General features: G+C 41.7%; 1 protein-coding gene across 1 annotated transcript in view; it reads right to left on the bottom strand.

Annotated features, from left to right (window-relative positions):
• Positions 1 to 25,000, bottom strand: part of LOC137432936 (guanine nucleotide exchange factor VAV2) — a 114,182-nt gene that overhangs the window by 43,732 nt on the left and 45,450 nt on the right. The window contains 4 exon segments of the mRNA XM_068125264.2: positions 1,879 to 1,974; positions 4,278 to 4,377; positions 4,608 to 4,708; positions 4,803 to 4,871. Coding sequence (XP_067981365.2) covers positions 1,879 to 1,974; positions 4,278 to 4,377; positions 4,608 to 4,708; positions 4,803 to 4,871 — 366 coding nt within the window.

The following is a 25,000-nucleotide window of genomic DNA, read 5'->3' as shown; positions in this document are numbered from 1 at the left end:
ATAAAAATACCACAATTAGCATTATGGTAAATCAAAAAATATATGAAATTAATGAGGAAACGATTGAAAAGGTAGCATGTGGAAGTGCAATGTGTGAACCACAAGATTTATTTACTGTATTAACTATTTTTAGAAGAACGAAAGGGACGTAGAGGCAGAGACAAGATAATTGCAAAGCCAAATAGACAAAACTAGCACGACACTCGGTAGAGCGCGTACCTCCGCCAGGCTGAACAGTTTACGTTTTGTATCCCAATGATAGACCGGATCTGGATTCGGACCTGAACCAAAATCTAAAAAGCTTGTTCTTGTCACTTACCCAACTCATCCAACAAGTTTTGTCATAACCTGTCCACAACCTTTTGAAATATTATGCTTATATATTGTTTTGGCTCTATCACTCAATGGTGAAGAATCACTCACAAAAATTTTTAAATTCTCGTATTGGGATCTTCTCAATAATCGAATCGATTCGTCCTCATCACACACCCAAACTTGTACACAAGGTTTCATCAGAATCCGTCAGGAACTTTTTGAGATATCGTGCTATATATTGGTTTTAGCCCTATCATTCAATGGTAAAAGAATCACTCCAAAAATTCTCGGATCTGGTCCAGATTCAAATCTTCACCAAAATAGAATTAATTCTTCCTGTCAAACACCCAACCTATCCACCAATTTTCGTCTAAATCCGTCCATAAATTTTTGAGATATGCTGTTCACAGACAAACAAACAAGAAAGGACGTCAGGCGGTAATTGGTAGCCTGACAGGTACGATGAAAACCGAGAAAATAAATAATTAATTGATTAATTGATTAATCGTGTATTTAAAATAAATAAATAATAATCGTAAAATAATTAATTCATTAATCAACTGGCTGGTGTTGGTTTAGTGGTTAGGGTGCTGGCTTGGGATCCCAGGATCATGTGTTCAAATCCTGGTCAATCACTGAATTCACGCCAGGGGGGTTGACTCAGCCCCCCTGGCCTGTCTGTCATCCGACCGAGGTCGGCAAATTAAGTACCAGTTCACTGGTAATTCCCTGTGTGTTGCAAGAGGCGACTAACAGGGTTGGTGGCAGGAAGGGCATCCGGCCATAAAGCATTGCTTCAAAAAGAGGACCACTGTGCCCAAAAAAGGCCAACCCCTGCTCTGTGGGGAAATATGGCCACTAAAGGTGGTTCTTCTTCTTCTTCTGGCTAATAGAATACCTAAACCACCATTGTTTCATCCAAATCTGTAACTTTTTGAAAAGTAAGTAATTAATCGAAAAATTAAATAATCCATCGATTAATTGATTAATTAATTGATCAAGAAATCAAAAATACGCTTTACAGCCAAATCACTTGGTCATTGTTGTGTCCAAATATCAGCTTCCTTGTTCAAAAAGTGCATGATATAATACCTAAATGAGAGAGAAAATAAATAAGTACTTAATGAATCAATAATTAAGTAATTAATCAATTAATTGATTAATCAAAAAATAAAAAATAATCTTTTTTGCCAAAGCACTTGTTCACTATTGTGCCCAGATTTCAGCTTCCTAGCTCAAAGGCTGGCTGACATATCGCCTGGACAAACGAGAGAACCTTGACCTTTGACCTATTTAGTCAAAAAACATTGACAGCCTCACTTTTGTCCTTCGGAATCATCTGGTAAAGTTTGACTAAGATAGCTGAAAGTGTTCGTGAGTTATCGCATTCACAGACAAACAAACATACTGGACAGACTGACATATGATGAAAATTGAAAATTTGGACACAAATAAAATGTGAAAAATTTAGTCATAACAAACAGACAGGGGTGAAACACATACCCTCCATCCACCTTCTTCAGTGGTGCAGGTAATGAAAAACAAACAGGTTACAACACAAACCTTGAGAAGCAAATGGTATTTCAGAACCCTCTGCATTGGTACCACCAGTAAGTCTCGCAGCATGAACTTTCCTCCGTTCGCACGCTGTGCACACTCCTGTGCACACGGTAACCACACAATGAACACACATGACATATATGTTGATAGTCTAAGCAAATCTTTGTTGAAATAGGAATAAGAGAAACTAACAAATCTGACTGAAAGAATGAAAATGGCATGCGGTTTGGAGCCTCTCTCAACTAAGGGACCAAAGGCAAGACGATTAGAAAAAAATGATAGAACATCATTAACTAGAGAGTTCATAGAACACGATACACCATGCTGTCTGGAAGAAAGAAAAAAAAAGGACATGGCGGTGTCTGAGAGCGGCAAATTTGATTGGTCGTGATGACATAAAATGTCGTAATATTTTGTCCAAATACTGCTAAACGTAAGGTTTTTGAAAGTGCCAAAAAAGTGTTCTGCAATGATCAAGTATATAATTAAATTGAAATAAAATAAAGATTTTAAACATTGTAGAATAAAACTTTTATCGGAAGTTTACCGCCATTGATGCAGCATCTTTTACACCACTTTATTTAACATGTTACATTAGTTCTTCGTGCCTATTGTTTGTGTCCTTCATGGCATCCTTAAAAACGGATTTTCAATTTTGTTTGACTGCCAGACAGGCAGACAGAGTAAAAAAAGATCGTAGCCATGTCCGAAGGAAGTCGTTCAGTTTGGCATCTTAATATGAAATCAGCAAAGCCAAAAAATTAACGAAACCCTTTAGAATCACGCTTTATAAACCATTACAATTACCTGATATAACCCTTGATAATTGCTCTTTAGAAACCTTTAGAATTACCCTTCAGAATTACCGTTTAGAAACCATTACAATTACCCTATATAACCATTTGTAATTACCCTTTAGAAACCTTTAGAATTAGCCTTTAGAAACCATTACAATTACCCTATATAACCCTTGGTAATTACCCTTTAGAAACCTTTAGAATTACCCTTTAGAAAACATGACAAATACCCTATATAACCCTATGTACTTACCCTTTAGAAACCTTTAGAATTACCCTTCAGAATTACCCTTTAGAACCCTCTAGAAGTACCCGTTACAATTACACTTTAGAATCCTTTATAATTACCCAATAGAGCCCTTTGGAATTACACTTTAGAATTACCCTTTATAACCCATTAGAATGACCTTTTAGAACCCATTAGAACCCTTTAGAATTGCCTTTTATAACCCTGTGTAATTACCCATTAGAACCCATTCGAACCCTTTCGAATCACCCTTTATAAGCTCTGAGAATTACCCTTTAGAATTTCCCTTTAGAACCCTTTAGAATTACCCTTTAGAACCCTCTAGAATTACCCTTTAGAACCCTTTATAATTACCTTTAGAACCCTTTAGAATTACCCTTTAGAACCCATAATAATTAACCTTTAGAATTATCCTTTAGAATTACCCTTTAGAACCCACGAGAATTACCCTTTAGAACCCAACATAATTACCTTTAGAACCCTTGAGAATTACCCTTTAGAGCCCATTAGAACTCTTTAGAATCACCCTTTAGAACCCTTTAGAATACCCTTTAGAAACCTTTACAATTACCCTTTAGAAACCTTTACAATTATTATCATTTAGAACCCTTTAGAATTACCCTATATAATTACCCTTTAGAATTACCCTTTAGAACCCTTCAGAATGACCCTTTAGAATTACCCTTTAGAACCCTTCAGAATGACCCTTTAAAACCCTATAGAATTACAATTTAGAACCCTTTAGAATCAAACACAGTGGTTATAAAGTTTCTTCTTCAATTTTTTTTACAGATGGAATGGCATTGAAATTATCTGGAAAAATGTCAAAAAGTACTTACTTAGTTTAGTTTAGTTTAGCACTACGTCACCACTTAAAAAATTATCTCACTCCTCTCAGCGCAAGCGCAATTGAGACGAATCCAGAGCCAAAGTACTGCTAAACTGCGGGTTCGTTTTCCGATTCATGGTCAAAATATTACATTCAATTTATATTATATTGTTCCTCAATCATTAACAGACGTTTGTGGACAGATCGACAAAGGAAACCAATTGCTTAACCCCGCTTTTCGCTCCGTGTGCGCAGAGTAATAATCATGTTGATCACATGATTACTGCCTGAAAGTGCAATTGGCTGAAAATCCTCCGCCCTCGCCTCTCCCCCCAACTTCCCCACTTTCAACTAATGCACCAAGTTGGGAAAATCAATCACTACTCTATTTGTCCCATCAAGTTGTAGATCGAGTCATGTGATTATGGTACAATGTATAAACTATAAAGCAACCAGTTTTGCTGGAGGCACGCTGTTCCTTGTGGGATCTACACCTGAGTCTTTGAACCTGTGAGTGGAATAAACACACCTCCAGTTTGGTTTTGAGGTCGTCCTTGTGAGAGCAAATTTCTTCCACACAATGTTGGGCATTCTCTAGCTGGCTGCAGTAGGGTCCATACAGCACGAACCTGAAGGGAGGACACCACCCAGCTGCTACCTCTGACAACTATGTTCGACAGCATGAAGATTCCGGAATCAATAAAACTTCAGGATACAACAACAAAATAACCTCACGATCAATCCCAATACATCTACAACCATTTTCATTGAATCTTTTCCTTGTTTGTGTAATCATTGTACGTTGTTCTACGCTTCAAGCCTATGCCGAATTATCAATTACCAAAACCCTCCCACATACCGTTGTTTGAAGTTAAGGAAAACCTGGTGCAGGTTCTGGCCATTTTGCCGCACTGAAAATCCGATTTCACTAAAGAAGTTATGGTGCAGCTGAAGGAGATCCTGCACAGAAGATAATCATTCATGAAGAGAACTCATCAATGCAGATTTGAAACTCACCCAATATAGTCCATTCATAAGATTCCCAGACTCTCACCTCTATGTTGCTGAAGATTGCCTGCACCTCCTTGCTCGATAGATGTCGCCGCATCGGTCGTAGAAAACACTGAAAGGTGCAAATCGAAATTAAAGGACGCACTCGAACTTCCAAACAACTGACATCATTGTGTTCATAAAGCACAATTATTAGTCTCGCCCCAAAGGGGTCCCGAGACTGTTGTAAGACCCCTGTCTGTCTTTGTACCTGTCTGTGTGTTGTGTGTGTGGATCCACATCTATATATTTTCGCTTTAATTTTTTTGTCCCTGCAACCGCTTGTCCCATCGATGCGAAACTTTAAAGATAGGAGGGACTCCCCATGGAGAAAATGTAATTGATACCTCTGACGTCATGGGTCACATGGTATAGCAGGAAATTTATGCAGGTCACATGGTATAGCATTGTATAGCATTTATCACATGGTATAGCACGGTATAGCAGGAAATGGATTAAAGGAAAGAATTTGGACATCCTCTTCTCCGAAACCGCTCACCGAAAAGAATTGAAACTTGGCATATGTCATCAACTCCCCATGGGGTATATAGGGTGATAAGGATGATGTCATTGGTGAAGTGGTATTCCAGGCATAATTGATTGAATCGTAATCCTTATCTACAAAATCTGAAACTTCCTATATCTGATCTACCACCCAATGTGAGTGAAGATTTCAATTCATGGAATCATCGGTCACATGGTTTGTTGACCATATTGGATTGAAGTAAAAAAATGTAAAAAATCTTCTTTGCCAGAACCGCTTCACAGATTGATGCGAAACTGCATACATGTGATCGACTACCCATGGGGAATATATAGAGTTTGAAAAAAAACATCATATTCATCTTCATTGATGCAATTTAGCCTTGATGTGGTGTTTGTTAGGTTAAATATCTTAATAATCAATTAATAAGCAATAAAGCTATGAATAATGGCCATGTATGTGACATAATAATGTGCATGGATGATACAGGTATGTGGGCCATAATAGTAGCGTCTTCAGTTAACGATGGTATTTTTGTTCAGAATAAGTATGCTGGGCGAGACTATGTGCTCTACCGTGTGCAATTCCAGTTTTTCCATTTACATTGAGGGATATATTGTCAAGTACGTAATACATGGACGGACTTCATCAACTTTATTTTTAAATCCTGACAACTCCAAAGAATCCAGGATTGGACTCCAATATGTACTTATCTATATTACATTTCACAAATGTTTGTAAAAACATGTTGTAGTACATTTTCAGAAATACTTTCAATATGCTCGCATGGATCTAACAATCATAATAAGGCTTGCAGATAAATCTCCTGCGGGACAAAAACATTAGTCAATGTAAATGTAATTTGATGTGAATTACAAGGACATTAGTAGAAAATGGATGACAAATACACACAGTAAACTTGAGAGTTCATAGAACACATTACCCCGTACTGTCTTGAGAAACAAGGACATGGATGGAGTCTATGATTGGCAAATTTGATTGGGCGTGATGATGTAAAATGCATAATAGTTTGTCCAAATAGTGCCAAACTGAAGGGTTTGAAAGTGCAAAAAATGGCAATTTGTGTTTTTCAGTGTTTAAGTATATAACTCACTTGAAATAAAATAAAGATTTTAGAGGTCGTAGAAAGACCGAACACGGAAGTCTCCTCGGGTTTCTGCGGATGCGCACCAAACATTCTAGGGAGGATTACATCATTTCAAAAGTCGCATATTGAAATAAAATAGGAATACTAAAGGCTGTTTGGGAAAATAAGGAGCCATTGAATCGGAAGTTTAGCGCCATTGATACAGCATCTTTTACTCCACCTTATTTAACACATTAAATTAGTTATCCAAGCCTGTTGTTTGTGTCCCTTATGACATCCTTAAAACAGTAAGTTTCTTGTTTGGAATGATTTTCAATTTTGTTTGACTGTCGAATGTGAGATCGTGATGAATTCAGAGCCACAGTACTGCAAAACTACAGGTTCGTTTTCCAATTCATGCTCCAATTCGTGTTCAAAATACTACCAACAATTGAAATTAAGTTGTTTAACCCTACTTTTTGCTTCACGTACGCACGTAATAAGTTTGAAGCATTACGAGTCACCGTTTCAGAAGTAAATGATACAACAGACCAACTTTACAGTTGTCATTGACAATATACTGTGTTTCGATTTCTGCTAACTTTTTGACAAATTGAGAAATTCCCATGAATTTAAAAAATAATTCTTGCTGCAGCAAATCCAGGTACTGAAATAACTGTTGAGTAGACCCAAATACATGTTGCATTAACATGAAAGATCAAAAAAATATCATTATTGTAACTGTATACACTTTTAAGTAATCATTGGTGGAACCTGGCAACTCACAAGGATGGCAGGATGGTATCGATTTAGTGGAATGCTGACTCGTCTTTGAGCTGTCTAGCCTGGGTTTCAATCTCCACCAACCTACGAACTGTCACCCTGGTGTTTCGCATACAGTGGTATCCATCAACGTGTGCACCATCCATTGGAAGGACTCATCTGCCTGCACTGGTTGTTGGTGAACACTAAATATCCCACAGTGTCCTTCATGAGGAGTGGGCGAGTCATCGCCAGCAGTCAGGCACCCTGGAAAAATTACAAATTCCTTCGACTTCCAGTTGAACGTGAGACCTGGCCAGCCAGTTCGTGAAAAGACTTGGATCCCCGATTGACTCCACAAGAAGATGTGAATAATTGGAGCTGTCAAAAGAAGTAGGAGACGCTGACATAGAGAGCGGGAGACGCTGACAGTTCACACAAATGTAAAACAGCTTTGCCATGACACACACAAGGGTTTAGTTTATAAGTAGAATGCTGCATCTTGGAACATGACACCTTGGCTCAGAAATAGTGTTAAGGTTAGTAACACACTCATGCTAGGAGATCAAGAGTCTTTATATAGTCGTGAAAGTATTCCAAGTCAAGTTCAAATTTCCTCCAGGGATTGGCTAGGGCTTAAGTAGTAGATCTTACAAAGAATATCCAGATCTATAGGCCCAATTAAGGAAAATATTGGTCTATATTCAGAAATGATACATACATATGAAGCAAGTTTGTCTTAAAGCAAAAAAAAACATCAAAACGATGGGAACAGCAACATTTCTACTCCATGTTAAAGCTTGCTTTCTTCGCACAAGTAGCAAGCACCTCGTCACAAGGAAATTACAAAGAGTTACAAGGAACTTCAAGGCAGGAGGAGACTATAAGCCCATCAAGCTTGAGCAATCCTACCAATATCGAAGTATCCCTACTACTGAGTAGAGAACTCTATCCCTACTACTGAGTTGAGTAGGCACACGGTGCTGAGTCATTGCCATGTAATGCTGAGTGAGTTTACCTGGTCATTACTTTCCAGCGTTTTTCAAAGTTGTAAGCAAGTCATTTTTTTCCAAGTCACAAGCAAGTCTCAAGTAAAGTCTCGAGTGACTTCATTAACCCCACGTTTTTTGAAGAAAAAAAAAACAACGGGGGGGGGGGGGAGGGGGGAATTGTAATCACCTCCGTTTGTCCGTCCGTCCGTCATGCTATCTCCTAAACAGTTGGGCAGAAATTCACCAAACTTGGTAGTTATGATCAACGCATGGCAAGAAGGAACAAGAGCAGTGTTACTTTTGGCTCCTTCCCCTGGGGTGGGGTTAAAGGGTCAAATACCAAAAAAAAGCAATTAGGGGCACATTTTAAACATTTTTAATGGAAATTTGTAAATGCAATCAACATTGGGGGGCATGTGAAATAGGAAATGAATGATTGGATTTAACCCCCGTCATGCCCCAGAATTGGGACTTAGGGTCACAGGGGTCAAAATGGGGGATTTTTTTTTCCTGGAATAACTTTCAAATCAAATCTGCTTTAGGTGGGAAGTGTGGGGATTTGTGAAGGCACGCCAACAACTTTGCTATAGTTTTTACTGTACTTACTACAATTAATATACCATGGGGTTGTCCATTATTTTTATTTATTTTATTGAGTGTACAAAACGTACTCTTTTTTCATAACTCCCACCTTTCTTCACCCCCTTCACCCGAAAGCATACTTCAAAAAAAAATGATGGAAAAGATCAATTTATTGTCTGAAAATTAGCAAACAGGTGTTATCCCTCCCCCCCACCCCCCCCCCTCCCCAACCAGCATACTTGTTGTACACTTTCAAAAATGAAGAAAGTGGGCAAATGTATGAGGACTATTACACAATGGACATTTTCTTTACTATAAAGACAACACGGAAACCTTTATTTACAGACAGGTTAAAAATTACAAAACTAAACTAAACAAAACAAATTCCTGTAAGAGCTGAAGAGGGTGCACCTGGACTTGTGTCAAGACTTTTGCAAGTTAGATAATGATTGTCCTGTACAGTACTCAATGCAATGTACACGACTCCGTTTTATAAGTAGGGTCGAATCGTGCGTAGAGAAGGTTATTGGATTTTTCCAAAAGCAGCTTTTCGGATTTTCAATGTAAATCGTTCAGAAGTTGAATTTTGGATAATGCTGGCATTTGTTCACTCCATTTCATTCCCACCAATATGTGAAATGTAAGAACATAAGGTGCACTCAGACAAAATTGGAGAAAAAAATCGCACTCGTGTCCGAAGGAAGCAGTTCAGTTTGGCATTTATAATATGAAATAGGCAAAGCCTAGAAACCAATGAACCCCATTGGAATTATCCTTTAGAATTACACTTTAGAACCCTTTAGAATTACCTTTAAAACCCTTTACAATTACCCTTTAGAACCCCTTAGAATTACCCTTTGAAACCCACTAGAATTACCCTTTATAAACTTTTACAATTACCCTTTAGACCCTTCAGAAACCTATTAGCATTACCTTTTAGAACCCTCTAGAATTAAACATGGTGGGTTAGAAGGTTCTTCTTCTTCATTGTTTATGGACGGACGGACATAGCCAAAAGCGACTTCACTGCTTAAAATTTAAGTTAAAAGTAAATAACTATTTGATCTAAAATTTACTTTTCAGAGTACCTTTTCAGGTGGTGCATGAAATTTGATGTTATTCCAGGGCCATTAGCTACCTTCGTTTGACATATTATAAAGGCATAGCAATTATTTTTGTGACCAAACTTTCATAACTTATAAAGCCAAATGAAATGACTTTTAGTGTATTTGACCTCAAGAATATTGAATATAAAGAACAGGTACCATCATGGACGTTCCAGGGTCCTGAATAATACACTCTTAGGCCTTAATTGCCATAATATTGTCATAAAAAAAGAACATTTCATTTATGGATCATTAGAAGTAGTGAAATATTGTCATGTTGCCCAGCGATAAAGACCACTGGGTGACGAATGACCGATCATTTTTACTCCCGAAATCTTGGCGGTTAATTTTGGCATGCGCGGGAATGAAGGAAACGGAGTGCTTACCTGGATGAAACACATAGGTTTATAACAAAACCACAAAACATGCAAACACGACCAAGAAAATTCAACAATAGGGCTTTAATGAAAATAAATCAAACAGGTGAAAATGAAATAAAGTTGTGGTTAAAACTAAAATTCTAAATGAGGTACCTCCACATACGGACTCAAATACAGACAAGGGGAAAGATAAAATAAAATAAACGGAAATTCCTTTATCCGGCCAGCACTCAGCATTTGGCGTCCCAACGAGCACTTTGGTGAGCTTGGCGGCCGTTTAAACTGGTCAGGTCAGCAGTACAAGGTGGCCCGAAGCCGCTTGCGCAGGAAAGGCTCCAACAATGGCGCCGGTCAATGACGCAAGTGCACTGAGCCATGAACCGGCTGCGAAAATGCCCTCCTCCCAATTCCCTGCCAACAAACACAACGCTGCCTCCAGCTCCTCAGAAGGGCACCACAGAGCAACACCTCCTCCTCATGATGCTGCCCACGCAACCAAGAGCTCCACACTCTCTTCCAAAGCACACCCAAAATCACCAGCACAACAACGCAAACAGATGGCGCCCTTCCTCCTCCTGCACCAAAAACCCAAGAGAACGATTCTTCTTTCAACGGTCATTTTCCCAAGAACCTTCTCGCTCTCACATCACACTGGCCAATCTCCGAGGCCCATCGAATCCCCCATGTCTCCTCGACCAATGACGAAGCTCGGGGCGTGGCCTGCCAGTTATGATCTCCTCATGGAGCTGGGGTTTAGCCCGTTCGGGAATGTTCTGGGTTCTGTCAGCAGTTACGTCGATTATTGTTGATAAATGGAGTTTTTGCATGGCCGGCCTTGTTGTAGTTGTAAAAACGTAGAGAAAAGCCACAGGAGGCAATCACATACTGGGGGAAAACTAACCTTAGCCCCTATCTACTTAACACAGCTTCACCCCCCATGTGAAGACACATAACAATCTTAAGCTCCAGTTTCCCTATTTAAATACATCGAGATGTCTCCTACGCGTCCACAGTCCATGATATTACGATACAATCCTATATGTTCTATGAGATTCCGTCATCTACCCACACAAATGTAACAACATAATAGTTGAATGTAACAATTCAAACTAGAGGGAAGTCGATGGTGTGCCATCGCAAATCACCACGTTTCCCTCCTAAAGCAAAGTTGAAAGATGGCAAAAGAGTTCCATCAGAAATGACCCAATATCAAATTTTGAGTTAAATACAATCTTCTGTTTTGACCCCTGTGACCTTAAGTGTCCACTCCCTGGGGCATGGAACAGAGTTCAAATCCCAAAAATCATTACATATTCCATGCATCCCCCAATGTAGATCACATATACAATGTTGATTCCAAATCCAAACAAAAATGTTTTAAAATATACCCATAATTTCATTTTTGGTATTTGACGCTTTGACTCCACCCCAGGGGACAGGGTCAAAATTTTTACTGTTTTCACGTTCTTGCCATGTGGCGATCACAACTGCCAATTTTGGTAAATTTATTCACAACTGTTTAGGAGGGGACAGCGTGATGGATGGACAGAAGGACAGACAGACAGAGCTGATTACAATATTCTTACCCTCTCCCCCGTTTTTTAAAGGGTGGGATAATAAATTGTGTAAATTCTTTGTTGCAACGAATTAATTGAATGCTTTTTAAACACTCAATGGAATTATATATATGTCAAATATGACTTGAATCTCATTTTTCTTTTTTTTTCTTTTTTGTATACAAGATCGAGGCTCGTGTAGGAGCTAACATCAATCACCAAAAAAAAAAAACCGACACACAAAACATACAATAAAGGGAGCAGGAGACAAGATGGGGAGAGATGGGGAAGCACACAAGTACAACAGCAGAGAACAGGGACATCGGAAGATCTGTGGGAGGGAGAGGGCGTGGGAGGGAGAGGGCTTGGGGGACTTCTTGGAGAGGATTGTTGAGAAAGTAGATGGGAGGGTTATCCAGACGGTATTTTCGGAGAGACATAGTAAGAGTGTGAGATTTGTCAGGATTGAAAGACATGTTCCACTTGTTTGACCAGTCTGTGATTTTATCCAGGTCTGCAGAGAGTGAGGAGGCTGCAGACTGCCGATCTGAGGGATGAGGAATGGAGCGGCAGAGAGTGGAGTCATCAGCAAAGAGACAGAGAGGATTTTTTTTCAGAGAGTCAGAGAGATCATTGATGAAGACTAGAAAAAGCACAGGACCCAGAACACTACCTTGGGGAACTCCAGCCAGAACAGGAAGAGGAGATGAGAGAATTCCATTCAGCGCCACACGTTGACTACGACCAGAGAGGAAGAGAGGAAGAGAGGAAGAGAGGAAGAGAGGAAGCTTTCATCAAAAACTTCGTTAATTCTTACTCATGACTTTCTACCTTCTCGGCTTTATGATTGATTGATTTTTCAGAAGAATAAGAGTCGGTATGATGGTATCTAAATATCTATAAAGCTCAGTTGACTTTTTGCTCCACAAAATAACAGTGAAACGGAGTTGAGTAAAAGGGTGAAAATTCTAGATGCTGTGATAAATAACTACCTCTGTCGGTTTGAATGTTTGAAAGAGAATAGACGTCTGGATCAATTTTTGAATTAAATTTAAATCCCGCTTTATATATATCTATCTATAATTCCAGTAATCTCTGTGTGTATGTGTGTGTGTCTGTGTGTGTGTGTGTTTGTCTGTGACCGCTGTTTCTCGACAACCACGGGTCCGATCTAATTGAAACTTGCCAGATATATTGCTGGGGACCTGAGGATGTGCCTTTTCAAGGTTTCATATTAATCGGAGAAGTAGTTACCGAGCTATGGCGATTTATTTACCAAACTAATCACAGAACAGGTTGCGGGGTAGGCCAGCCAATCACAGAACACGTTGTTGCGTAGGCGTGGCCGATGTGAGAGCGCGTGCGCCATTACGGATAGTAATTCGAGGCGTAGCGGGCGCCATTTGGAGGAGCTGGGAGGACTCAGTCGTGATAGAGTGAGCCTGAGTGAGTATATCAAGACAAGAACAAGATCTAGAAGGAGGTATGTACGGTGCGATTCATATAATATATTGTTTAGTTATCGTCGATGAGGAATTTGGGGTCGGAATGGGTGATCGGCCTGGGTGACTGGGTCTCGACTAGATGCTGGGCCGCACCAAGGAACGGGCACCCACGTACGGGCACGTCCTAGTACAGTGGTACCTCGGCTTACGAGTGCCCCAACGTACGAGTTTTTCGGGATACGAGCCGTCGCTCGGGCGGTTTGTTGCTTTGGGATACGAGCCGAGATCCGATGTACGAGCTCAAAAAATTTATTTTTTTGAATTTTCCGGTTGTGGCTTCCGGTTCCGGTCACGTGGTTATCTTGCCGTGAAAGCATCTCTGCTTGGATATAAAACACGCAATCGTCTAAATACATGAGCGAGGAATCTCCTTGCTCCAGCCGGTGACGTCATCGGCGGGGATCCCCGCCTCCAGAGTGGCTGGTCACGTGACCGCCAAAGCGTGTCGCGCGTGCGGGTATAATGAGCTACACCTGTGGATCACGTGACCACGGAAGCACGCCTCGCTTGAGAGGCATGGCTTTCGGTTTGCGTTTTGCTTTATAAGGCGCGATAAATGGGCTTTTGAGTGTTAGCGGTTCATGGCGTTGACGGTTCATGACGGTTCATGACGGTTCATGACGGTTCATGGCGTTGACGGTCAAAAACCCATTACATCAATTTTACCAGGCACTGTACAGTAAGTACAGTGGACACCAAATGCACGGTGGAAGGCTAGAAGTAGAAGATCGTCCAAGACAAGTGAGAATAAGCCATACTTTGGAGATGACGTCATTCGCTGGTCCGATAACCAAAGATGTGGTATAAAAAACCAGGTGAGCTAACAATGCAGCAATGAAGGAATTCGGCCAAGGCACCGGCACACAACGACCTACCTACATCGAAAGACTCAATGCCAATGGTGACAGAAGCCAAGACGGCCGGCTTAAACACCGCCGAAAGACCACGGTGTACCAACTTACGATGCAGAACATCTTGCACTTAATATGATGACAACAGGTGCCATCCTCTGACGTACCATTACAGGTACAGGTACAGTACACGTGAGCACAGAGCAAAAGTTCACTGAAACCGAGATTAAGAAAAAAGAAAAAACACCTCGTGGTCCGTGCTCGATATCCGAGTTTCAATCTTTTCAAACACATGATGCTCTCGGTCACGGTATCTCCTGCGAGCTGCTTCTCCTTCAACCACACAAACAACAACTTCTCCATATCTTCATGGATAGAGGTCCGGAGCTTTGAAATAATCGTAACGCCCTTGGCTGGCGTTATAGCCTTTATGGACTCCTTCTGCTTCAAAATCGTACATATCGTAGAAGGAGTACGATCGTACTGCCTCGCCAAGTCGACAACACGCACACCTCACCTGGCATGCTCTTCTCCTCTGCTTAATAAAACCAGTTTATTTCTTTACATTCTCTTGTATTATGTACAGTATATACGAGGTCGTGCTTGTTTATACATTATTTGTTATTTATAAAGTACATTTTTGTTATTTAAAAGCACCCAACAAAAAAAATTGGTGTTTTTTTTTTGAGGCTGGAACGGATTAATAGCATTTCAATGCATTTGAATGGGAAAATTTGCTTTGACTTACGAGCGATTTGGCTTACGAGCTCCGTCACGGAACGGATTAAACTCGTAAGCCGAGGTACCACTGTATATATAAATGCGAGTTGTCTGTGTGTGTGTCCACGTTTTATTCAGAGATGGCTGAACGGATCTTCATCAAACTTTCAGAGGTTCATCAGTGAGTGCCTGGGAGTGTTTTAGGCCAAAAAAAAAAATTGAAAAAAAAAGTTCGTTTTTTTGGAGTAAAAAAAATAAAAAATCAAAAATCGCTCGATCGTGCCGAAGCCTTTTTAAATGAATGACAGTTATATACCAGTACACATTCACATAAATAAATACAAAACAATTACCAGACATTTGAATACAAATAAATCAAAATTCCGGAAGTATACGAATTTGGTAGTATGGCTTCTTCTTCCTCCTGATCGGCATCACACTTAACTCAGAAACGTGAGCCACATTCACTCAGAAACGTGAGCCACATTCACTCAGAAATGTGAGCCACTCCCCTTCCTCTCCTGCCTCCCCCCTCTCCTCCCCTTCCCCCCTCCGCTCCCCCTCCCCCATCCCCTCTCCTTCCCCTCCCCCTCCACCTTCCCCTCCCCCTCCTCCTCCTCCTCCCCCCCTCTCCTCCCCTCCCCCCGTTCCCCTCCCCTCCTCTCGCCTCCCCCCCCCCCTCGTTCCCCTCTCCTCCCCTGCCCGGCAACGCCAGGTACTTCTGCTAGTCATTACTATAATTCATGGACCAGTGTGTGTTTGTCACGCTACTCCTCCTACAGTTCTGGGTCGATTACATCCAGGCTTGCCACAAAGGATCAGCATGACCCCACTTAGTGTGTAGAATTGTTTTTATTTTTCCCCGTCTTGGGGTGGGGGAGGGAACACAAATTATTTATGTAAATGTTTATCATGTAGCGCCTCCTCCAGGTGGGAGAGGGCATTACAAGTTCCCACCCTTTCAGTGCAGTATTCGTGCCCCCACGTTTTCCAGTGCAATGAGTGTTTTGAATTATAAGCAGTAGGCATGTTTTAGGTTCATGTGGGTTATTATTATTATTTTTTGGGGAGCTATTGAGGCAGCTGTCAGTTGCCTATACACTGCCTAAATAAAGGTATTTGTCAGAAGAATGTGTTGCATGCATGGAACAATTTCGCCCAGAGGGCAGGTACTCTGCTAGTCAATACAATGCGCTGTCCCCATGCTTTTTGTTTCCCGCATGCCGAGTATGCAATATGTAGGCTGTATGACGAAGATTTTTTGTTGGTGAAGCAAGAAAGATATCCACTGATCTCTGTGGAGTTACGAGGAGTGAGTGGCGGCAGATTGTGTTAGGCCTACATGTAGTATTTGTGTGTGCGAGCTGTATGTAGTGTGCTGCGGCACCGTTGCCCGGAGCTTTTTTAATTGAGATGGAATTTACTTTCTGTATTTACTTTCTTCTCAGAAACTACACACGCAATTCTGATGAAACTTGACCACAACCTTCACCACCACTGATGTATATATATATATATATTGTTACGGATCTCAGAGACGGCACTCCCCTTAGCAAGGGGGGGTTAATCCCCTTGGCCTGTTAAGCTGACCGTCTCTGGTCCTGGTACTTATAACGCTCTTTTGCGGGGTGAAATTGGTCAGGGTTATTGGTCAAGGTGTTCTCCCGAATACCTTTACCAATCCCTCCGCAAAACAGGAAGACAAGTACCGCTCGAACCACGGACAAGATGGCATTTGCCGAGCGGTTTAGCAATCCGCAGCTCGAGCCATTAACAAAGGACTAAACCCGACTATTGCGGTTGGCCGAATCGTGCCACAGGTACTCAATCGAAAGAAGGGACTAAAGCGATCGGGGGAAAGTAGAAACCAAAGTAAGGAATACCAGACATTTATTAATTATGTACAAAACCAAAGAACCAAAGAAGAAACGAAAGTAATATACAGAAGAAGAAGAAGACACAGGGCAGCCTTAAGCAGTCTTATATTATTCCCCAGGACAACAAACAGGACAAACAGACTTACACGAAAGGGAATAGCAGGCAGGAATGACTGGAAGAAGGGATGAGAAGGCCCAGGCAGACGGTAGGCGTCGAGGTCCGGCTCCAGAAGTCGACTCGCGTCGTGGCGGGAAAACCCTGGCAGGCAGCGAGCGCGTATCGTTCACCGCGAGCGGACGTTGCATATAGCGATGGGACTGGGATGCTCCGTCTATAACAAATGGCTCGTGTCAACGCTCTCTCCCTTGAACAAGATGCCAGTTCGTCGCGCACTTCCAGGTCCTTCCCCTCTCGTTGGTACCTTCTCACGCGTCTCTCTCTCGCAACTCTTGAACCCTCTCACTCAACTTGGTACCTTCTCACCCGACCTCCCTCAAGCAACTCTGGAACCCTCTCACTCAACTGGTACCTTCTCACCCAACTCTCTCTGCCTTCTCTCCCAAAAGGCTTCGCGCCCGTGCTTATATTACCTGTGTTGGAATCAATCCGCGCTTCATAGAGCCACGCCCGCGATGGTCTTTCGTCAGCCCTGGTTGGCTGGTGGGGGCTCACTGGCCCCGCCTCGGGTGGTGCGTCGGCGTGCCATGCCCGTGATCTGGCGGCTCCGCCCCCTTCTTCCTCGGCTTGACCGCATGACTAATGGCGGCTTGGGGCAATCAAACGAACCAAGACAAGGGGCAGCGAACGCTGCTCGACCGTTACTTTGCGGAGACGTGGGTGAGGCGATTGGGGAAATTGAAAGGGGCCTATCTTATTTGATTAATGCAACGCAGATTCAACTACTGGGAACAGATCCTTAACTGAAACACATAATAATGAAATAACTACGGAGAGGTCTTATGGTTCGCTACGTGTTGAACATGGACTAACTAGGGTGCGATCTTTAACAAACCAATTGATGGGGATATTTACAGGGGAACATTTACTAAAATTTACTAGTGAAGGTTCTAAAAACCATAACAATATATATATATATATATATATATATATATATATATATATATATATATATATATATATATATATATATATATATATCTACTAGCTTGGTGAGGCGAGCGCAGCGAGCCTCACCAAGCGTCGTTACTGAGGAACGGGCTTATTTTAGCTGAGGATAATGACTGTACCTGATGTTATGGATTCATCACTTCCGCTGTTGTGGTTTTCACCCACTTGACATGTTTCTGATATTATGTATTATTATTATTCTCAAAAGGTTTATGATTCAGGAACAGCTATCTAAAGTTTAAAAGGTTAACTTAAAATGATACAGGAAATGGTGCCCCGGACGAAAAACGACGAGCGAAGACGAAGAAGGCAGAGGACAGTGAAAGGCGTTCTGAAAAAGCTCCATACCTAACGTGGTCCAGCGTACATGGCGAGTGAACTTTGAGTCCTTGAAAGGAATCTCGGGCGATCGGTGTTATCGCTGGAGTTGTGGAAAAGCCTGCGAAGCCAGGTACAAGGGTGAAATTCCGGAGAATCTTCACCTCAAGGCCGCGGCTCGAGTGAGAGCCGTCCGCCATTTCGCCCCGCGCGCTACCTTCATCGGAAAAGGTTATTGTCGCGTCGGTTGGGCTTATCCTCCGGTGGTTTGCCGGGGACGGCTGTGCAATAAAGCGGCGTCTGAGGAGTACATGGCGATTCACTGATTGAACGGCAAACGTGTACGTCGGCGCGCGTCTTTGGAGATTTTCCATTCTACCGTGAGTTTGCTGGGTGTTTGACCACGCGACTTCGGTGTCGCGTCGACCGCCTACGCCTCAATTGATCTGGATCGGACATGGTTCCAACGATCGCTGGAGCGAATCAACTTTGCCTTGGAGGGTTATAGAGACATTGAGGAGGGCTCGGTTCCATTTCCTGGGAGTGCCGTGAGTTTGGGGTTAAGTTACTAGATACGGTGGTACCATCTTAAGATATTGATTGTAGGGTTGATTACTATTATTGTTGTATCGTGATTCCTGTGTGCTCTTTAATATATTCTTTGGTTGTGGATAATACATGGTGTGGTTTCCCTATTGATTTTGACACGGAATAACATATATATCTTTCTGCCGGGGTTCCTCTCGGGGTTCAGAGGTTACCGAGACCAGGAGATTGTAGAGACCTCCGTAACACTGAGTTGCTGTGTTGTCATGATTTACACCAATCATAATACAAACAATTACTTTGCACAAATGTATTTGTTGTGTTTGTGATATTACATTTTTATCGGCAATTTAGGTTGAAGATTTAGGTTGAATGTTTTTTTTTCAAGAAAGAACCCCTCAGCACATACATAGGGGAGGGGTAGGTGCAGACTGGAAGTTTGGGACGATTATACCTCACCACCACGTAATTCAAAACAACTCACCACCACGTAATTCAAAACACCTCACCACCACGTAATTCGAAACACCTCACCACCAAGTAATTTAAAGCACCTCACCACCAAGTAATTTAAAACACCTCACAGCCATAAAACACGTAATAAAAACACCTCACCACCACAAAATTAAAAACACCTCACCACCACGAAATTAAAAACACCTCACCACCACGAAATTAAAAACACCTCACCACCACGAAATTAAAAACACCTCACCACCACGAAATTAAAAACACCTCACCACCACAAAATTGAAAACACCTCACCACCACGAAATTGAAAACACCTCACCACCACGAAATTGAAAACACCTCACCACCACAAAATTAAAAACACCTCACCACCACGAAATTGAAAACACCTCACCACCACGAAATTTAAAACACCTCACCACCACGAAATTGAAAACACCTCACCACCACGAAATTGAAAACACCTCACAGCCATAAAACACTAAATTAAAAACACCTCACAGCCGTAAAACACGTAATAAAAACACCTCACCACCACGAAATTGAAAACACCTCACAACCATAAAACACGTAATAAAAACACCTCACAGCCACGAAATTAAAAACACCTCACCACCACATCGTTTAAAAACACCTCACCACCAAGTAATTCAAAAGACCTCACCACCACGTAATTCAAAACACCTCATCACCAACTAATTCAAAACACCTCACCACCACATAATTAAAAACACCTCACCACCACGTAATTATATACCTCACCAATACCTCACCACCACGTAATTCAAAACACCTCACCACCACGTAATTCAAAACACCTCTCCACCATGTGATTTAAAAACACCACCACCACGTCATTTAAAAACACCTCACCACCACATAATTCAAAATACCTCACCACCACGTGATTCAAAACCACCACAACGTTATTAAAAACACTTCGCATCCACGTAAACAAAAGTTTGAGGGAGTCGTTAAGTGACAAAGCAGACACTGCCCAGATGTGTAGATATATAGATAAATGACTGTACCCGAGTTGCCGTTTTGTCATGGTTTACACCAATCATAATTCAAACAATTCTTTTGCACAAATGTATTTGTAATATACGTGATATCATACTTTATAAACAATTGAAGTTGGAAAAAAAAAAATTCCCCGAAAAGATTCCAAAAAAAAATAAAATAAATTGGAGATTTTTCAAAACAAATACCCTTAGGACATACCGACGGGAGAGATATGTGCACACCAGAAGTTTGGTACGATTTCACAAAAGTTTGAGACAGTAGTTCAGAGACAAGACACAGACACTGCACAGATATATATATATATATACGGACTTGGCATTTAATATGGAATATTTTTTTTTTTGTGGGTGAACTTACTTTTCAAGATGTCTTAGAACCAAAAGTTCATTGGAATTATGTTGAAATTATTCTAGATTTTGTTAATGTGACCTTTAATTTTGTGACCTTTAAACAAAACAAATGTGATGTTAATGTGACCTTTAAACAAAAACCACATTTGACATTTCGAAACAAATAAATTGATCCTTGAAAGTGATGGAAACTGATATCAAACTTAATTCATGGACAGTACTGTGTTAAACTTCTGTACGTTTTCCAGAAGTATCTCTTTATTTTGCACATTAGCCAAAAATATTTTTAACAAAAACAAAACTTAAATTATGACTGGGATTACGGACAGTAAAATTACAGTTCAGTACTTCGTGTAACACGCACGGGCATTCAGGAGAGCACGTACACGTTGAGGCATGCTGTTCACGAGGTTTGCCAAGGTTTGGACAGGAATCGCTTGCCATGCAGTGACAATAGCCTGCTGCAATTCACGCACAGAGGTCGGCTGCTGGTCCAAGTGGTCGATTTGATGCGTTAATTCTGCCCACAAGTTCTCTATCGGATTCATATCCGGGGACATGGCAGGCCACTCCATATGCTCTACACCACGGTCAGCAAGAAAGTGTTGGATCATGCGAGCACGATGAGGCCGTGCATTGTCATCTTGGAAGACAGTTTCCTCAAAAGGCTGCATGAGCAAATGGAAGCAATGTTTCTTCCAGAATGGCCCTGTACTTGAACTGGTTCAGGTTTCCATTCAGAACAAGCAGGTCAGTTTTGCCCCCTGCATGAAAAGCAGCCCAAACGGTCACCCCACCACCTCCAGCTTGGACTCTTGGCACTACACAATCTTTGTTGTATGCTTCATGCACTTGTCTGCACACTCGGACGCGGCCATCTTGACGATAGACCAGAAATCTAGACTCGTCACTGAAGATCACGTGATTCCAGTGTCCTGGCTGCCATTGACGGTGCTCTCTGGCCCACTGCAATCGGCGCTGGCGGTGTTGTCTGGTCAGGCGTGGCTTTCTCAGGGGATGCCTGGCACGACAGCCTGCTTGAACCAGTCGTTGGTTGACTAGCCTTCTGGATACAGGCACATTTGTCAGTTGCTGCCACTCAGCCCTAAGCCGATTAGCTGACTTGGTACGGCCATTGCGGACTAACCGGTGCAGCTGGCGGTCATCCCTCCTTGTGGTTCTGCGGGGATGTCCTGGCCTCGGTATTGGAGTAGGGACACCCCTCTGAGCATTTCGTTTCAGGGTCTTTGACACCTGACCTTGAGTGATGCTATACTGCCGAGCAATAGCACACTGTTTCATGCCGTAATTTCGTAAAGCCACCATTCCATGACAAACAGCATTGTCGAGTTGACGGACCATCTCCAGAGGAAGCGGCAATAACTTTTGGAGACGTGCAGCAGTTGTTTTCCACTAATACAGAATGCAACAACCCTTGTATACCTGACTGTGAAGCCAATCATCAAATGCACCTGTCCGTACATTTTGCCACGCCACCTGTGATATAATCCTGTTGTTGACTTCTTGCTGCGACAGACAATCAGTGACATGGTTCTTTTAACAAATAAATCACCAAAGTTTAAAAGAAACTCACCAGATTGATATACTGAGTTAAGAAAGTAAAGCCAAGTCAAGAAAAAATATATATTCCATATTAAATGCCAAGTTTGTATAATGTAAGGGAGCAAGTGTTTGTATGAATGTATGTCCGTTCTAAACCCATTCGCAGGACAGCTGGCAGGACGTCACCCACAATAATAACATGAAAAAAAAAATCATAATTCAGCCATTTTGTTAAGCCTAAGGCGTCTTTGAAAGTGTCAAATTCACAATTGCTCTGCCCTCCTACTTCTGTTCAGTGTAAAACAACCAAAGCAAAAAATGCAATTACGAGCACATAAAAATTTTTTTAAATGAAACTTTGTCTATGCAATCAACATTGGGGGCCCCATACAATTTGTAATGACTTTTTGGATATTGGCCCCCTTTTTTGGTGTGGACTTAGGGTCAAAATCAGGGGTCAAAATGAAAAAAAATATTCTACTCAAAATTTGCAATTGGAAATGTTGGCCATCTTTAAACTTGGCTTTAGGGGGGAATCGATGGAATTTGCGATGGCTTGCCATAAACTTCACTCTAGTTCTATTTGTTAGGAGACTGGCCTTCTGATCGGAGATGGAGCAATACCACATAACAAATAGAGGTCTTCCACACACGTTTGTTTAAGACAACCAGAAATATCTCTGCAGGCTCTGTTGAGGGCTGGATCCATCTTCTTGGCCTGTGAGGAACGGCCACAAACAGGACAAACCTATTCATCTGCCAAATACTCCAGGGCAAGGGCAATACTTAGTATGGTCCCTGGGTCTGTTCCTCATTTAGAATTGGTCACCTTTTCTAGACTTTGTTTTTGGTTCTTATCTTCACCTTTGTCTTGATGACATGATCTTTGTAGCAGTCCAGAGTAACTCCAAAGTATATTGGCTTGGGGTTGTGGGTCAGTCTTTTCCCATCCCAGGGGATATTCAGCTTACGGTTTGCATCCTTGTTGTTAAGATGAAAGGCACCCATTTGTGACTTCTCTGGATTAGCCCGCAAGTGGTTAATGGCGTAGTAATTCGTTAATCCCGCTAGTTAGGATTAGTCAGTGAAGGACTGCTCCACTTTTTCAATGGATTGATCCTGGGCTGCAATGCATAGGTCATCAGCATGCAGTAAACATCTGGTATTTGGATGTATGGTTTGGTCATTTGCGTAGACATTAAACAATAAGGGAGCAAGAAGGCTACAAATAAGCCTTTAATGGACCGGATGTTTTGAATCAGTTCTGTCAGTCTTGCATCTTTTGTTATCTGGAATAATTTCTCCACTAGAATCCTATGATTGACTGGTACTTATACCGCAGACAGGTCAACAAAGGGCAGCACCAGTTATCAGCCCTTTCTCATAAACATAAACATCCTCGACAATGAATTGGGTGAGATTCAGGATCTGTCTTGTGGAGGCCTTTCCAGGTGTGCAACCTGCTTGCTCAGGGAAGAGATACTGATCCACAAGGGAGGCTGATGATTTGGAATTCGTCTCTCGAATAGTTTGTACATTTGACAAAGCAGGGATATAGGTTCTTGGAATTTTTTGAAGTTCTTGAAGTTTGCGGAGTCTTTTACAGGCTACAGTTGTACAGCCACTATACAAAGTAAGTACACCCCATGTAAAGTTTTGACTTTTTCAACATATTTCAACATACAGCTATTTGATCTTCATTTCAACAATATTGATAGATAAAGGTGATATAATATAACAAATATCATGAAACATTTACATTTTGTAGTCCATTGGATAATTTAAATGAACATAAATGCAAATTTCGCATGTGAAAAAAGTAAGTACACCCTTGGCTCTAATAGGTGGTATTGCCCCCTTTGGCAGAAACAAACTCAAGTAGGCGTTTCTTATAACTGTTTACCAGTCTCTGACATCGACTGGGAGAAATTTTTGCCCACTCCTCCATGCAGAATTCTTTCAGCTGTGCGATGTTTGAGGGGTTTCTTGCATGCACAGCTCGTTTCAAATTCCCCCACAACATCTCGATGGGATTTAGATCCGGGCTTTGACTTGGCCATTCCAGAACCCCCCATTTCTTTCTTTTCAGCCGTTCCTTGGTGGATTTACTGGTATGTTTAGGGTCATTGTCATGTTGCAAGGTCCACCTTCGGGTGAGCTTCAACTTTCCGACAGATGGCCTCACATTATCCTCAAGCACCCTCTGGTACACTGAAGAATTCATAGTGGATTCTATGATGGTGAGTAGCCCAGGCCCTGATGCAGCAAAGCTGCCCCAAACCATAATATTTCCATCACCATGCTTTGCAGTTGGTATCAGGTTCTTGTGGTCAAATGCTGTCTTTGGTTTTCGCCAAACATGTCTTCTGGTTCTGTGGCCAAATAGCTCGACCTTTGACTCATCTGTCCAGAGCACATTGTTCCAGAAGTGCTGGTCTTTGCCGAGGTGTTCATTGGCAAATTTTGTCTTGCCCTGATGTTCTTTCTGGACAGCAAAGGTTTCCTCCTGGCACACCTCCCATGTAGATCAAATTTGTGCAGCCTCTTTCTAATGGTAGACTCGTGCACTTTGACATCAACAGTGGCAAGAGCTTCCTGTAGGTCCCGTGATGACATTCTGGGGTTCTTAGAGACTTCTTTCAGCATCTTGCGGTCTGCTCTCGGGCTGAACTTGCTGGGGCGGCCTGGCCTGAACAAGTTGGCAGTTGTTTGGAATCTTCTCCACTTGAAGATGACCTTCCGGACAGTTGAATGATTGATTTCAAATTGTTTGGAGATTTTTTTAAATCCCTTCCCAGACTCATAGGCATCTATAACCTTTTTTCTGAAGGCCTCAGAGAGCTCTTTTGATTTAGGCATGGTGACGCCGCACACTTCAACAACAAAGAGCAAACCAA

This window comes from Myxine glutinosa, chromosome 8 (assembly GCF_964187855.1).
Source record: "Myxine glutinosa chromosome 8, kmMyxGlut1.1, whole genome shotgun sequence".
In the NCBI taxonomy this organism is placed as follows: Eukaryota; Metazoa; Chordata; class Myxini; order Myxiniformes; family Myxinidae; genus Myxine; species Myxine glutinosa.
This window is presented reverse-complemented; position numbering and strand designations above follow the sequence as displayed.